The sequence below is a fragment of the Pelobates fuscus genome, chromosome 1, assembly GCF_036172605.1.
Source record: "Pelobates fuscus isolate aPelFus1 chromosome 1, aPelFus1.pri, whole genome shotgun sequence".
NCBI lineage: Eukaryota > Metazoa > Chordata > Amphibia > Anura > Pelobatidae > Pelobates > Pelobates fuscus.
The window spans coordinates 89,726,296-89,742,534 of record NC_086317.1 but is presented as its reverse complement, the minus strand read 5'-3'; the positions used below and the strand labels follow the sequence as shown (position 1 = coordinate 89,742,534).

Sequence of the window (16,239 nt, the reverse complement as noted above, 5' to 3'; positions counted from 1 at the left end):
GCAGGTAAATGTGATATCTGATACTTCTGCAGCTTTCATTCTCCCCTTTATTGATGACTGTAAACACAGCTGGTTTTAAACATGGTATTAGGTAAAGTGGTTACAGCCTAACAAGTCAGGAGGGACAGCGCTACACCATCTTTAAACTTCACCACCCACCACTGCAATCACGTGGCAGCAACTTAATGCAAAAACACATGCCCAGATATGGGGATTTGTTTAAATTGTTGCTCAAACCAAACAGAACAGGTAAGATATTTGATCTAAGTGACTCTGACTGTAGAATAACTGTTGGCGCCAGAAGTTGGTGTCAGAAGCTGTTGATCTATTGTAAACTAACACCCACCTCTGGTCCTGCCTATGCTCCGGTTTAACTGGGCTTGCTTTAAGACACTTCCCTCCATGACACCAACATGCTTGCTTTACCACCAGTTCTTAAATGTTTGAATAGAGTCATCTTCAGTCTCCTGTACAATGAGGTGAGTTGAGGGTAGATCTCAACAATCTACTCTTCTCCTTCCCTCTACAGACACAGTCTCCAATAGCCTGTAGTGAGCTCTAAATTTAAAACAATCCAAGGGAACCCAACTAATTTCCTTGTATGTATGTATGTATGTTACATAGTTACATAGTTAGATAGCTGAAAAGAGACTTGCGTCCATCAAGTTCAGCCTTCCTCACACCTGTTTTTTGCTGTTGATCCAAAAGGCAAAAAAAAACAAAAAACAACAAAAAAACCCAGTTTGAAGCACAATTTTGCAACAAGCTAGGACAAAAAATTCCTTCTTGACCCCAGAATGGCAGTCAGATTTATCCTTGACTCAAGCAGTTATTACCCTACATTGAAAGATTATATCCTTGAATATTCTGTCTTTGCAAGTATGCATCTAGTAGCTGTTTGAACATCTGTATGGACTCTGATAAAACCACTTCTTCAGGCAGAGAATTCCACATCCTGATTGTTCTTACAGTAAAAAAACCTTTCCTTTGCCTTAGACGAAATCTTCTTTCTTCCAGTCTAAACGCATGGCCTCGTGTCCTATGTAAAGTCCGGTTTGTGAATAGATTTCCACACAATGGTTTGTATTGGCCCCGAATATATTTGTATTGGCCCCGAATATATGTATGTATGTATATGTATGTATGTATATAATTTGTGCATAAGACAGTACAGAATTACCTTCACTGAGAATATTGTTCCTGTTTTGCTACCAAGAGAAAAAGAGAATATTATAAGAGTTACTTGTACCCACATTGCTCAAACCGTAATTGCCCATGTGATGCTTTGTGTTCTTGTAGAAGCAGAACAAGTTCCAGGTCAGAAGCGGGTGGGAGTCTTATTCCATCGCTTTATGCTGAAGGACCTGCGCCAGTGTGTCAGTAAGCTGGATTATCGGTCCTTTGCAGAGCTGAAGAGCTACAAGGAGCCACCATCTATGGTGCACAGTATACTCAAGGCTGTTCTACTACTTTTTAGTCCAGACTGGGCTGAATCTGAAGAGATTCACAGTTGGAATCAGTGTAAATTGGTACGATTGCCTGCTTTGTTTTCAGTTTTAAGTATGTACTATATAATGTGTGTTATGTTAGTGTGTGATGCAAATTGAATTCCAACTCCCAAAATGATTTGCGAGGCCTGATGTGCACATAGGGTGCACAATATATGAAAAAATATATCAGTTAGACATGTGCAATTCGTTTAGTTCCGAATGTGAATTCAGACGAATTTCTGGAAATTCAGACATTCGGATGCTTCCGAATGTCTGAAGGGCCGAATTGCCGAAGTGCCAAATCTGCAAAGTGCCAAATTGAACCAAATTGCCGAAGTGCCGAATTACTTCGGATTTCTGAAAAGTGGCAAAACAAGAGAGGGAGGGAAAATTACGTGAATGATGACAGGATTAGAGGTAGAGGTAGGGTTAGGGGTATGGTTATGGTTAGGGAGCCCTACAGATGTTCCGAATTCAGAAGTCCTGAATTGCCGAAGTTCAGAATTGGCAAAGTTCCGAATTTCGGAAGTGCCCATATTTTTTACCTACCCTAATTTCCGAACCGAACCAAATTTTTGGCCCATGCACATGCCTAATATCAGTTATCATATAGTGGTTAATTTACAAAACATCAAATTGTGGTGTATTGAAAACCAAATATAAACATTTAAATAACTAACCAACTAAGCCATAGTGACAGGTTACCTATTAATGTAGCTTGAACTTGCAATTCCGTTCATTATACTTTTTATATCCAACAATTCTTAAATCTTAAATATACTCATCAATATTTCAACACACACATGTTCCCATTGTACTGTGGAAAGCATTATTTCTAAACAGACAGCTTGTTTTATATATATTATATATAACATATATAGTTACCATATCCACCATGTTTTCAGTGACACGTATCATGTATACATGTTGATTTGCAGCCCATGAAAAGGGCTATCCTGTAGTGTGAGAAATTTAGAAAAAGTTATGCAAACTACAAGGGTGACAAAATACTGACATACTGACAAAATTACATATCAGAAAACATGGTGGATAAGGTAACCCTGGTGGACATGGTTACCATATATATATATATATATATATATAACAATAAGAAAGCACGGCACTCCTCCTCTATTTATCTATAGATCAAAACAATGCCTAGGTGCAATCCCGCGTCCAGATATAGAATACAAAAATAAAGGGAGCACTCTGGGTCTTCTCTTCAGTGAAAAAAAGTATTTACTGTATCAAATAGAATACATTACATGTGCAGAACAAATCGACGTTTCGACCCTGCTGGGGTCTTCGACCCCAGCAGGGTCGAAACGTCGATTTGTTCTGCACATGTAATGTATTCTATTTGATACAGTAAATACTTTTTTTCACTGAAGAGAAGACCCAGAGTGCTCCCTTTATTTTTGTATTCTATATATATATATATATATATATATATATATATATATATACATGGCATTTTTTCAACAGAAAACACATTTGATAACTATACATACTCTGATTATGGTAACTGTAGGAAACTCTCCACTCTGTCTGAGGAATCCCAAACTGATGCATGTTCCACATTGCAGATCAAAATCGTAACATGAATTTTCATTCATATTTTTCAGAAAGTTAATACTGATTTGATCAGAAAGATTTTATCATTCGACCCAACAGCACAGTCTGTACAGATCAACCCAGAAATCCTTGCAAAGTATATTAAAGGTAAATAAATCAGATTTTGTTTTATCTCTTTCATATGCTATATAGCCCAAATACTATGCTATGTTGCAATCATACAATGACCTATCACTTGCTAAACAGCTCCTAATGCTCCAGACTCAACATCCTGGGACTACCTTGAAGAGCTGATTGTGTCTCTTCTGCATGGATAGTCCTGGGGGTAAATTGAGTTCAACGCTGTCCTGTGTCCTGTGGTCGACAGTAGTTCCCATCCTGGGACTGCCCGATCCCATGGACTAGAGGGACAGGATAAACTGATACATAATTTCATCCGATGTACAAGCCTAATAGACTTATGGAGGGTGTATCACCCTGACTCGTAATATTGCTCTTTTTGCTCTGCAAGACACTTTACATACTCAAGTACTTCTTGGTTAATGGATCGGGATAGCCAAAGTAAAAAAAGACAATATAAATAACATTACATGGTCAGACCACACTAATGTTACTATAAACTTTAGAAACTCTAAAAATGCTTCCTCCTGGACGTGGAAACTTAAGACATCGCTACTAAAAGACCCAGAACTAGCTGAGACAACCATACAAATGATCAAAGAATATATCAATCACAACGCAATATCTGGGATGCGCTCATCCATGGTGTGGGCGGCCCATAAGGCAGTTTTGAGAGCGCATTTCATAAAAACAGTGACACAGAAAAACACCATCCGCAAAGCAGAAAAGCAACACAAATCGAATCCTATAGAAGACGAACTGAAGTGAAGGTTATCAGGCATTCATTAACCACTTCACCGACCATTGATGTATCAGATACGTCCGCCAAAAAAAACGGTCCTTAAGGGGTCCGCGGCAAATTTGAGTGCTGGAAGCGATAGTCGCTTGCAGCCGCTCTATGGGTATTGCACCATGCCTTGATGCCGTACAATACCCCCCTCACTGCCGTGCACCCGAGTGATCGCTCCTTCTGAAACGATCACTTCCGGGTTGCCCCGTGTGGTGCCCGGCAGTGTAGAGCAGAGCATTGGAAGCCATGAGGCAGGCTTCCGATGCTCTGCCGGTACTGGGTGCTTCGAGGGGTCGAGGCAGTCAGTAAATATATATATATATTTTTTTTTTTTTAAATGTAATTTAAATAAATAATTAACCACTACCCTCCCTCTCTCTCCCCATGTACTTATCGATCGCCGCCGTTCCCCTGTCGGCGATCGGTCTTCTTCTAAAGGGGGGACTGTCTGGGCTCAGCAAATTAGGACCCCCTGGGGGCCATGTGACCGCTCTAAAAGAGCGGTCACCTGGCCGCAATAGGTGCCCATAGTGCTGCCAGCAGCGGGACTGCCTGAACTGATAGGCAGTCCCCCTGCTGGTGAAAAAAGTTAAAAAAATAAAGTTAAGGCATTTAAAAAAATATGGGGGGGCGGCGCCTGACTGCCGACCAAGTCAGACACATGGTGCTGGAGCTCCTCAGGGGAAACTTAATCTTGGGCCTAAAGTTGGACTCTTACTGCTCAATTGTTGGCCACCTCTTGTCTCTACCCTGGGGGACACCCTGCCACTTATTGGGCTTAATCCTGCTTACAGCCGGCGGACACAGTGACTGGCAGACGCACCTGCGGCCTAACGTTCTACTCCCAACCTTGACCTGTGCTCCGAGCACGTTTCCCCCCACTCTGGGTTATCCCGGTCCCCACTGGTGTCTAGCTACAAGCTTCCTGCCAAGCCCTGCAATTTTCTGGCAACTCACAGGCGAACCACAGCACTAAGGCCTAGCATCTAGAATGACCACCCCGCCAAAGATGGCACCCTTGACGACTCCCCAGCTCGTGGAAAGACTGCTTGCAAACTTTGATTGCATTTTGACCAGTTCTGGGAGAGAATCGGCAGAGCACAGCTTCTCTCTACTCCTGCTGTAAGTGCTGTGATGCCCCAGAGCCACTCTGATGACTGCCACCGACTGCATGGGCACCCACCACGTGTCTCCCGAGCGACGGATCAAAAGACAGCCGTGGCTAAGATCGGAGTTAATCAACCAACCGCACCCTAGTGCCAGCTTCAGCTTACCTCAACAGAGAAGGACCAAGCATATGCTTACCTAGCGTGGCCAACACAATCCGGAGACCTCCATGTCAGGCGGCCGAGCTTGCAGGCAAGCACCAACGCATACCCTAGCTCCGGGTGACGACCGAAAACCCCTCCTGGAAAGGATTACCGCGGTGGGGGGCCTGGGCACCGCGTTGGGACCATGTTGGGATAACAGGTGGTGAAGGAGACTCTCCGTCCACAGGCATAGGCTAGAGGGCATGTTGGCTTCACCTGTAGCCGGGCTGATTTGGGGTGTTATTATTAATACAATGTTTGCCAAGTTTTCTCCTGCAACACTTTAATCAAATTACCCAGTGGTACTTACGCAGTAAAGTCCCTCACAGCAGTAGAGTTAATATATCCTTTCTCAATATCCTACAATCCACATTGCTAATACTATAGTTCTGCCCTCTCATCTGTGTTTTCTTTTTTAACTATAAAAAGTGCTGTTTATCTTACATTTCTTTTTTTTTTTTATTCTTTATTTTTGCACACGACAGGTAAGGCAAGAGGAATACAACTGTGTGGCTTGCGCAGAAGCCGAAATACAAAGAATAATAGTGCAACCATAACGATTAACATCAGCACACCCGACAAGCCACTCTATACTTCCTACATTACTTGCCTCCTATCGAGGATTTTTAATTTTTAATTCTTCATTTTTACCCAAGATATGAGCAGCAAGATTTCAGTAATGTTTAGGCTAGCGCAGAAGCCCTTTTTGAATAGAATCTTACAGTGATATAGTGCACAAGAGTACATATAAATAAGCCTCTCTTTGGTTTCTTCGTTCTTCGCCACCTATCTAGGGTTTTATAATTATTCCAGGCTATGTAGCTGAATATGGAGCTCTAACTCTATGCGCCAGGTCTACCTTTAAGCATCCTCGTTTCTCCGTTTGTTGAAACATGCCCGGGAGACAGATAAAATAATATACAAAAAAAAAAGGAAAAATACTAAGAGGAATGAGACCTAAGAAGGAGATATACCCCTATATACTGATGGGCCGAAGCCCATATAGGCCAGATCAAGGCCTGAAATAGGACTGAATTAGGAGAAAATAGAAAAGACTAGGAGAAGAAGAATAGGGAGAGAAGGAAAAAGAGAAAAAGCAGGTGTAGCCAGGGAAAGAAAAAAGGGGGGGGGGGGGGGCCTGGGGAGGGCCGGTCAAGGTAAACAGAGTCCAGGACACCGTCAGTATCCCGCGGCCCTGGCACCTAGTTATTCACTCGTTCGTATCCCTTCAGTCGCTACTGGAGCCCACCAGACTGTTATCCCATGGTTCCCAGGTCCTCTGGAAAGATATAGCCATCCCCTTCAATCTAGCGGTCAGGTCATCCATGACTCTGCTTTCCCGTATCCTGGATATAACCCCTCGGAACTCTGGTCCCTCGGGTGAGAGCCATGCCGTGGCTATCGCTCTGCGCGCACTTAGAGTGATCGTGTGTACCAGTTTCTGTTCTCTCTTCGTCCAACCCTCGATGGACCTGTTGAGTAGGTATATCCACGGGTTCATGACCAAAGGCTTACCGAACGTTTGTTTCAGCAGACCTTCTACTGATTTCCAAAAGCCTTGTATTTTGGGGCATTCCCACCACATGTGGATGTAAGTGCCTCTTAATCCGCATCCCCTCCAACAGTCGTCTGTATCTACTTTCCGCATATTGTGTAGGGTCACCGGTGTAGAATACCATCTGAACATGGTCTTCCATGCCTGTTCTTGCATCGTAACACAGATGGAGACGTTTCTGTTTGCTTCCCATATCTCCTGCCACTCTATGCCTTCCAATGCCTCCCCTAAGTCTGCTTCCCATTTATCAATGTATTTCAATCTGCCCCATTCCTTAGTTTCAGTGCTAAGGTGAGCGTATAGGATCGTGACCATGCCCTTGGGTGTGGTGCCCTCTAGACATAATCTTTCGTAGAAAGATAGCTTACGCTGGGCTGCTGCTTTAATGCAAGGTCTCCTAGCGAAGTCTCGTATCTGGATATAGCGAAAAAAGTCCGCTGGGGTCAAGTGGTTACCTCGCTGAAGTTCTTCGAATTGTATAAGTTCCCCGTTTTTATATAGTTGGTGGATACGTTGTAATCCAGCCTTTTCAATGTTTCGGAAGTTTCTAGGGGACATCCCAGGAGGGAAGTCTCTGTTCCTGAGTATCGGAGCCATAGGGGAGGGGGATGAAGTAAGCCCATATTTGACGCTGTTAGCATCCCATAGGTAAAGGGAATTAAGTATGGCCGGGCATGTTACCCTTATCATCGGCCTTTTGTCCTTCGAGACCCATAAGGTAAACTGGGGGACATCTAGACCCACCATCATGGATTCTATCTCCACCCACCTTCTTTCCCCCATTGGGGAGTGCCACATGGCCACCTGGGTTAGCTGGGCTGCCAGGTAATAGAAGTACAGGTTCGGCAACCCTAGTCCCCCTCTATCCTTTTTCCTATATAAGACTTGTCTAGCTATCCTATGTCTCTTATTTTGCCAGACAAAATCGCCTATCGCCCTCTGTAACGGCACCAGTTGAGATTTCGTGATTCGTACTGGCAGAGCCTGAAACAGGAATAGGAGGCGGGGTAGAATGTTCATTTTCACGGAGTTAATACGCCCTATCCAGGAAATAGGGTTATCCGTCCACTTGTCTAGGTCCCCTATCAGTGTCCGTAACATGGGTTCATAGTTTTCTGCGTATAGCTTTCCGGGGTCTGCCGTTAGGTTAAAGCCTAGATATTTTAAGGAGTTCGATTCCATCCGGATTTGATACTTTTCCTTTATCAGGGAGATATCAGCTTCCGGTAACCCTATTGACATTGCACTGGATTTCTGGATATTCGCCCTGTACCCGGATAGTTCCCCATAGACCCGTATCTCTTCCTGTAATGCTAACAAGGACTCGATCGGGTTTGTGACTGTCAGAAGGACGTCATCGGCATAGGCGGAGACTGTGAACTCCTTATCCCCTACTCTGACCCCTCTAATATTCGGACGTTTACGTATTGCCTGTAGTAAGGGTTCTAGTGCCAGCACGAATAGTAGGGGAGAGAGAGGGCACCCCTGCCTGGTTCCGTTGTGCAGCTGAAACGGGTGTAGTGGGGCTCCCGTAATCTGTATCTGTGCCCGTACGTTGTGATACATCGCTTTGGTGACTTGTATGTATTCTTCTGGGAAGCCAAGATGTTTCAATACTGAGAACAAGAATCGCCATCTGACCCTATCAAAGGCCTTCTCAGCGTCAATGGAGACCACTAGAGAAGGAACTCCGGTGGCCACTTGTTTCCAAATAAGGTCGACGTTCCGCCTGGTGTTCTCGAACAATTGCCGTCCTGGAATGAATCCGACTTGGTCCGCATGTATAAGAGAGTTTAGGAGCGGATTCAACCTTTCCGCTTGTATCTTTGCCAATATTTTCAGGTCATGGTTTATTAACGATATGGGTCTGTAGTTTTCAGGTTGGAGCGGGTCCCTCTCAGGTTTGGGCAGTAATACAATAGTGGCTAGTGCCATCTCAGAGCCTAGATGTTCACCCTGTCTTAAGCGATTGAATAGTGCAGTCAAGTGAGGGACAAGCTCCTCTCTAAAGGTCTTGTAGTATGACCCGTCGAAGCCATCCGGTCCCGGCGCTTTGTTACCCTTCAGGCTCGAGATAGCGCTATCAACTTCTTTCTCGCTGATCTCTCACCGCTAGGTTAGCTGCTGCCTCTCCGGTCAGTTTGGTCAGACCGAGGTCTTCCAGATAGCGCAAGATGTCGCCCTCCCCCTGCTCCCCCCGGGTGTTGTCATCTGGAGTATGATTGTATAGGTGTTCGTAGAATGTCTCGAAAACCTGCGCGATTTCCGCCGGATTAGTTTTAGTCGTGCCGTCCGGGTGTCTAATGGCCGTGATGTGGGGCCGGGTTTGTCTAGGCCGTAGCGTTCTAGCCAGCAGGGTGTCCATTTTGTTGGCTTTGTCGAAGAACGTGCGTTTCGACCACGCCATAGATCTGGCCGTATCGTCCAGTAGTAGGGTGCGTATGTTCCTCCTAACCGCCCCCAGCTGTTCGTATGTCGTAACATCCGGCGAGGATTGGTGTTTCTGCTCTAGATTCCTCAGTTGTTTCAGTAGAGTGTCGAGTTGATGGTGCTTCAGTTTCTTCTTCCTTGTGGCCAATTTAATGAGGTTCCCCCGAATCACTGCCTTATGCGCCGCCCATACTGTACTAACGCTCACGTCTGGGGTGGTATTTGTGACAAAGTATTCTATAATGTCCTTCCGAATCTGTTCCATTATCCCAGTGTCCCTCAATAGAGATGCGTTTAGTCTCCAGGTCCAAGGGCTCGCTATACATAGGTTTCCAAGTATAATGGAGACATCCGCGTGGTCCGACCATGATATATTACCAACTTCCGATCGAGCTATCCTGGGCAACCCCGTTGCATTGACCAGGAACAAGTCTATCCTGGAATAGGTGCCATGGGGGGCCGAGTAGAACGTGTAATCCCGATCCATTGGGTGTTGTGCCCTCCAGACGTCTACTAATCCTGTACCTGCAATAAATTTTTTCAGTATCCGGTCTTGCCCTCCCATCCCCTGCGACCTCGGGCCTCCGTCTCTCGAGCTCCTGTCCGCAGCCGGGCATGGGGTGGCATTAAAATCCCCTCCCATGAGAATCAGTCCATGAGGCAGTGCGGCAATCTTGCCTCTAATCCCATCCCAAAAGGCGGCGTCCGGCTGGTTCGGTGCGTATATATTAATTAGATGTACGCAGTGTGAGTGCAAAGTGCCAGAAACAAATAGATAGCGTCCCTCCGGGTCGGCATCTTGAGTTGACATCTGAAAGGGGCAAGTACGTTTAATGACGATGGCCACTCCATTACGTTTACGTCGTGATCTAGCTTCAAATGAACCCGAGAATGTATGGTCCCGAAGTCTAAAGGCGGCCTGTTTAGGGAGGTGTGTCTCTTGTAAGTAGGCTATTTCCGAGTTCATCCTCCTTAACTCCTGAAAGAGGAGGCGCCGCTTCTTGGGGGCGTTCAAGCCCTTAACATTCAACGTGGTGACCTTAAGCTCCATAATGGAGTATGTTTAGTACTACAATGCTACTGATTCTCTGCAGACGTCTGGTGAGCTGCAGCCGCGCCCCAGGGCTCTCACAAGGTACCAACCCCCCGAACGCCACCCCCGAGAGAAGGAGAATGGGAGAAAAGGAGAGAGAAAAAGATAGGGAAGGAGGAGAAGATAAAAAAGATAATGGCATCTGGACTGAGCCGGATGCAACAGTGATTCTGGACTCACTAATCGCCAGAATGTAGTGGGTAGCGCTTGCCCACGTCTCCGCCACGCTCAACGCAAGGAGGAAACTGAGGATCCCCAAAGCTCCTACTCCTACGCGCGCATCGCATACGGTTATGACCTCTAGGCTTCAAGGAGCAAATCCCCATCCCCTCTGACGTGACTACTCTCTACTGCGACAGTTGCTTAGTAAATTCCGGGGATCCTAAGCTCATAAACCCTACTCCCCATAGGGGGAAAGTAGGGGGATATGGAGGTGAGGCGGCTTTCCAGGCTCCACCTCCACTCCCGCGCCTCTATACTCGGTCCCACCTCACATCTATGGGGGCCCCTAAAACTCACACTAGGCAGGTGGTCTAGGGTCCTAATCTTGTGCTTCATCAGATATAAACAGTAACAGTGACCATATGCGTGGCTTGAGTATATTCAAAACAATCCTCTGTCATTAATACAAAAATGGAAGGTATAACATAACCCGATAATCTCGGTGAAACAGATATTAAAATGATTTATCACAAGGCACCCTTTTCGTTAGAACACATATTACCCAATTTGGGGCAGTGTCCCTATACCATTTTGAGGCAGCCAAGATCAGCGCCATCTACCTTAATAGGGGTCCCAACAAATAGGATGTGCTCCAGGTTCCCAGTCCCGCTATGCTTGACCTCTGCAAGGGCTGTCGTGAGTGCGCAGGTGTCCCGCCTCCCAGTGGCCTCCCTTGGCAACCACCCCACTCGTCTGAAGGCATCCCATATCTCCCTTAATAAACCAAAGGTGCTCCCGTTCAGGGCCGGGCAATAGGGCCTCTAGCATCAGACGTTGGGATTAGGGGTATCTCGGAATCCAACTTGGAAATAATGGGTAGTGACATAAGGTTAACGCCTATATTGGGTGATATATTGTAGGTTTCAACTCCCCTTTGATCCTGTAAGTGCTAAGGCTATGTGTATTTTGGAGCATGGGCAGTTCAGGGTTCTAATGCTTGGCCTATCTGGGATGTGGTGAATTGTAGTGTCAACTAGATTCGCACATGCCCGTATATCCACAATTCCGGAACAATCGTGTGTTATCCCCCCGCCAACGTAAGGTGTTACCTGTGGGCGCCCCCCCCTGCCAACAAAGCAACAGTATAACGTAGTGTTTGGTGTTCATATAAACAGCTTATGAAGTATAGCAGGATTGCTCATCCCTTCCCTGTCTGCTGTACCTCTGGCAACAGTCGTAATAGCGCTGTAAATCATGTTTATTGACATTATACATCTTTTATATTTTTATGTTATTTTTATATATTTTTATGCTTTTAGAGTTTCGTAGACCGCTTTATTCGTTGATACGTATGTTTTTTTTTTTTTTTGTTTTTTTTAACTGTTTTTGTATTATGATTGTTTTCTCCCCCCCTCACATGTTCCGTTTTTATGTGTGTTTTAAGGGTCGCCCTACAATGTCAACAAAGCTTAAAAACCCTGCGGGTATGCTAGGGTCCCAATCCACTCGGCCGTACTATTAACTAATAACTATAAGCTCCCAATCAAGGTGGGCAAAAGGTCACGTAAAGGCCATGGCTAACATACGGACCGCATCCCATGGGGGTCCCATATACAAACCCGTGTATAAGCAAAGGAAAAACACATAACAAAAAACTACATAACAATGTCAATGGTAGGCGAAAGTCCCACTTGGGGGGTCAGTCAACATGTAACCCCATGGCTCGTGTTAGAGTGTCGGTACCCAGACTGGGCGAACCAAAACTCGGGCAGTTTGAGCGGTATCCCCCCTGTCCCCCCCCCCAAATGAACACCACTCCAACGGTGCCACTGCGGCCTGAGCAAGACCCCGAATAAAGGCAGAATATTACCTTAGTCCCACTGCAACCCATGAGTATAAGGAGCGGAGGCGTCCACCCAGGCCTTCATGGCCAGTAGCCCCTGTATTCGGATTTTACAAGGAGCGTTACTGAGTATAATCGAGTCGTGTAAAAGTTATGGCCCGGGGCTGGATCAGGAGCTCCCCTCAACATATCCCCCTCCCAATAAGACATAGCCATCCCCCGGACACCCCTGGGCGTGATACCCCCTGGAGAGAGTGGCATCCTGGGGCCCTATAATACGATACCCTCCGCAATTAGTTGTGTCCTCTCGGTCCTGACTCGCGCCACTCCGTCTGCAGCTGGGGAAGGCCCTCCGGATACATCGCTACGTTGGGGAGGTCGGGTGGCGGCTGGACGCCCAAACCACGGAGCAGTCGATGCGGATCACCTCCCGGGGCCAGGATGTGCGCCCTGTCCCCACGGAACACCATCAATTTGAAGGGAAAGCCCCAAGCGTATTTGATGCCGGCTCCTCTCAAGGCGTCAGTGATGGGGCGCCAGTCTCTCCTTCGTTGCAGTGTGGAGGGCGCCAGATCGTGGTAAAGGGATATCACTCCCCCCGCATGTCGTATGGGTCCATCACGGCATTTCTTCATTAGGGCCTCTTTGGTCCTGTAATGCAGGAATCGGAGAATTACGTCTCTCGGGGCAGTTGTATCGTTCCTTTGGCTTCTCAGGGCCCTGTGTGCCCTTTCAATGTGCCAATGTTCCTCTGGTATATTCGGAAGTAACGGTTTGAGGATGGTGAGTACAAGCCCTTGCAGGTCGTCATCTGGGCCCTCAGGTAAGCCTCGTAGGCGGAGGTTATTTCTCCGAGAGCGGTTCGCCATGTCCTCGATGGCTAGGTCCGTCTCGACCAGGTGTGCTGTTACCCGGTTTAACCGCTCAATCACGGCATTGTGGGCCAGTGTGGTTGTCTCCATGCGGTCTTCGAGTCTGGCGGTGCGGTCACCTAATGCCCCGATCTCGGCCTGGAGAACCGCGGTGGACTTAGCGATTTCACCGGCTAGAAAGGCCTTCACCTCTGCTAGTTTCGCCAGGATGGTATCCTGGCCCCTTGGGGATTCCTCTCTGCCCGCACGAGGCGAAGACTGCGGTGACTGGTCGACGCCATCTTGGGTCCCTTGTCGGCCTAGCCTTTGCGCCGACATTAGATCGAGGACTGTCCCCCCAGATTCAGTGCCCCTCTTTGGTTGCTTCTTGGAGGGTCTCTTCTCCATGGCAGGGATTATCTTGGGGAGTTTTGCGGACAAAAAAGGTCGCTTTTGTAAGCTTTTTATGCGCGGTTAAGCGGAGCTCTAGTGAGACACGTCTAGTCTCATCGACGGTCAGACCACGCCCCTATCTTACATTTCTGCCTAACTAAATAGTATACTGTAAATGCTCACTCTCGTGAAATGTTTTTAAGTTCTCATGCTTGTCAAGCTATGCACTACAAAAATAAAGAATAAAATATATTTTTTTTAATTAAAAAAATATACATATTATATCTATATATAATATATATATATATATCTTATATATAACGTTATACTTAATTAATATAAAAATACACTTGGAGTAAAATTACACACGGGTATATATATATATACATATAATATTTATAATAACTATATATATTGTGTATATATATATTATGATATATAATAAATAATTAATTAGAAATAAATAGAAAACTGTAAAAATAATTTTAAAAATTAGTACCTAGAAGAATGAGCCCACAGATTCATGGAGCCGAAAGAGCTGACCAAAGTTTTAAAGTAGCGGCTTACATCAAGGATGTGCTGCTCACAGTGACCAATCCAGCCACTTCCATGGAACACGTAGACTAAACACTACAGATCTTTGGGATTTTATCGGCATATAAGCTCAATATGAATAAATGAATAGCCATGCCCCAGATATGTTGGCCGCGGAGACGGCACTGGTGAAATCTACGTTTTAAGATAGAGAGGGAAGCGTTCCCGTATTTAAGAGTAAAAATTACTTCCGACCCGACTAAATTTTTTCTCAGAAATACACCCCTGCTCTTTATACATTTATTCAGTACCTAGACAACTGGATAGACAAACTAATTTCTTAGATTTGACGTACTCACTGCGTCAAAGTGAGCATTCTACCCAGAATACTATTTCTATTTCAATCCCTTCTGATTAGAGTCACTCGGTTTAAGTCACTTGGTATGACTTGACTGGATTACAAGCCGCAAGATGAATTCATTGGCAGCGCAAGCACTGCTGGTTGGTTAAAATCTCCCCTGTAGACCAAAGAGGAGGGGAGGACTTAGACTGCCACACTTAAATTTTTATTACCTAGCAGCATTGAATCTCTTCTCATTGGAGCTGATCTCCCACAATTATATATATATATATATGAGTCCATAAAGCACAGAGGGCATTACTTAGAACCACATGCCCAGCGATCACTGCCTCCATTCAAATATAGGACACAGTGAGAAAAAGAACAATGTACAATAAACTATGAACCCCCTTTATCCATGATTTGTGTTTGTGCCCACTCTTCTAGACATATATTGCGTTTAGTATTATAATGATCACCTTAGATTTGTCGTTGGGGGTCAGAGTACATGATTTGTTTTATACTATAACATTATTGTCTAATGTAAAACCAACCTTGTATTTCAGGTATTCCTAGAGGAGCGGTCTGGAAGCATGGCTCCATTCCAGCGGAGCATCTCTATAACTGGACATTTACATGCATGTGTTTATTGGAGCTCACACAGAAAATGCAAAACACCCATCCTCCATCTCTAGATAATTTACCAGGACCACAGTGAAGAGTGGCTCATAATAAATCCTCTGGATAAGCAATGATTCATATATGTTGCATATATTTTCGCCTTTAAGATATGAAAATATTTAGTTGCATGGTTTATTTGTTCCTTATTATTTTATTATTATTTTATTATTTATATAGCGCCATCTGTAGCGCTGTACATATAATTATATCACTGGCAAAGGTTTAACTACTTCGAGGATCGCTAACCTGAAACTCAGGTGTTCCTACGTTTTTGCCAGGGTCCTAAATTAATGTTGACCCATTTATTCTTTAATTGGAAACCTAGCTCACAAGATTTGTTCAACAAACTCCAAATTGTAGTAAAATGAAACACAAACGGAAAAATATAAGCAAAAATAGCCAAGGTATGACTATTGCTAAGTTGGAGGATTTTTAAATTCCTAATTTTTGCCATTGTAAATTTAATTTACTTCACTTTCAGAATTAAGTAGATGCCCTTGTCAGTGACCCTTTTTTTTTGAGGGTCATATAATTATCGTTAAAATAAAATTAATAGTAAAACACCATAATAGACTCTTCCCATTACTGTAAGGGTCCCTTGTACTGAGGACAGCATTGCTACAATGGGCAGCTTGTTTTAGTTGGAGCCAGATGGAGACAATGTCTGTACCAGTAAGAACCAATAAAATGACATGAGGAGCCATTTTTGGTTTCTGATTCAGAGATTACAATCTGCTTCTATAGCTGATTTGCTGCTGTTGTCCCTGTAATTAAATGATACACAGGTAGTCATAAAATGACACAAAGAGACACAAAAGACTATGCAGATTGCATTGAAGTATTGGTTGATTTTTCGCCCGGTGTGCACCAAGCCACATTAGTTACAGTGGGATAGGTAAGCACGTGACAATGCACCGCCTGCTGCAGGGTACGTCAGAGAGGATGCAAAAGATTCACAAGGTTTGTCCCTGTCTGAGGTAGAGAAAGTAGCATAGCGTTATGTAGACAAGGTAGTGGAGGACACGTACTCCCTTCCATGACATTCATGCCTTGCGCCCCCCCCTTTTCCTCT

General features: G+C 45.0%; 1 protein-coding gene across 1 annotated transcript in view; it reads left to right on the top strand.

Moving 5' to 3' along the window:
* Positions 1–15,290, top strand: part of EFCAB5 (EF-hand calcium binding domain 5) — a 55,950-nt gene extending 40,660 nt beyond the window's left edge. The window contains exons 20-22 of the mRNA XM_063450013.1: positions 1,300–1,529; positions 3,116–3,212; positions 15,053–15,290. Of these exons, the coding sequence (XP_063306083.1) occupies positions 1,300–1,529; positions 3,116–3,212; positions 15,053–15,204 (479 nt within the window). The 3' untranslated portion in view covers positions 15,205–15,290. The remainder of the gene's footprint in view (positions 1–1,299; positions 1,530–3,115; positions 3,213–15,052) is intronic.
* Positions 15,291–16,239: the final 949 nt, after the last annotated feature.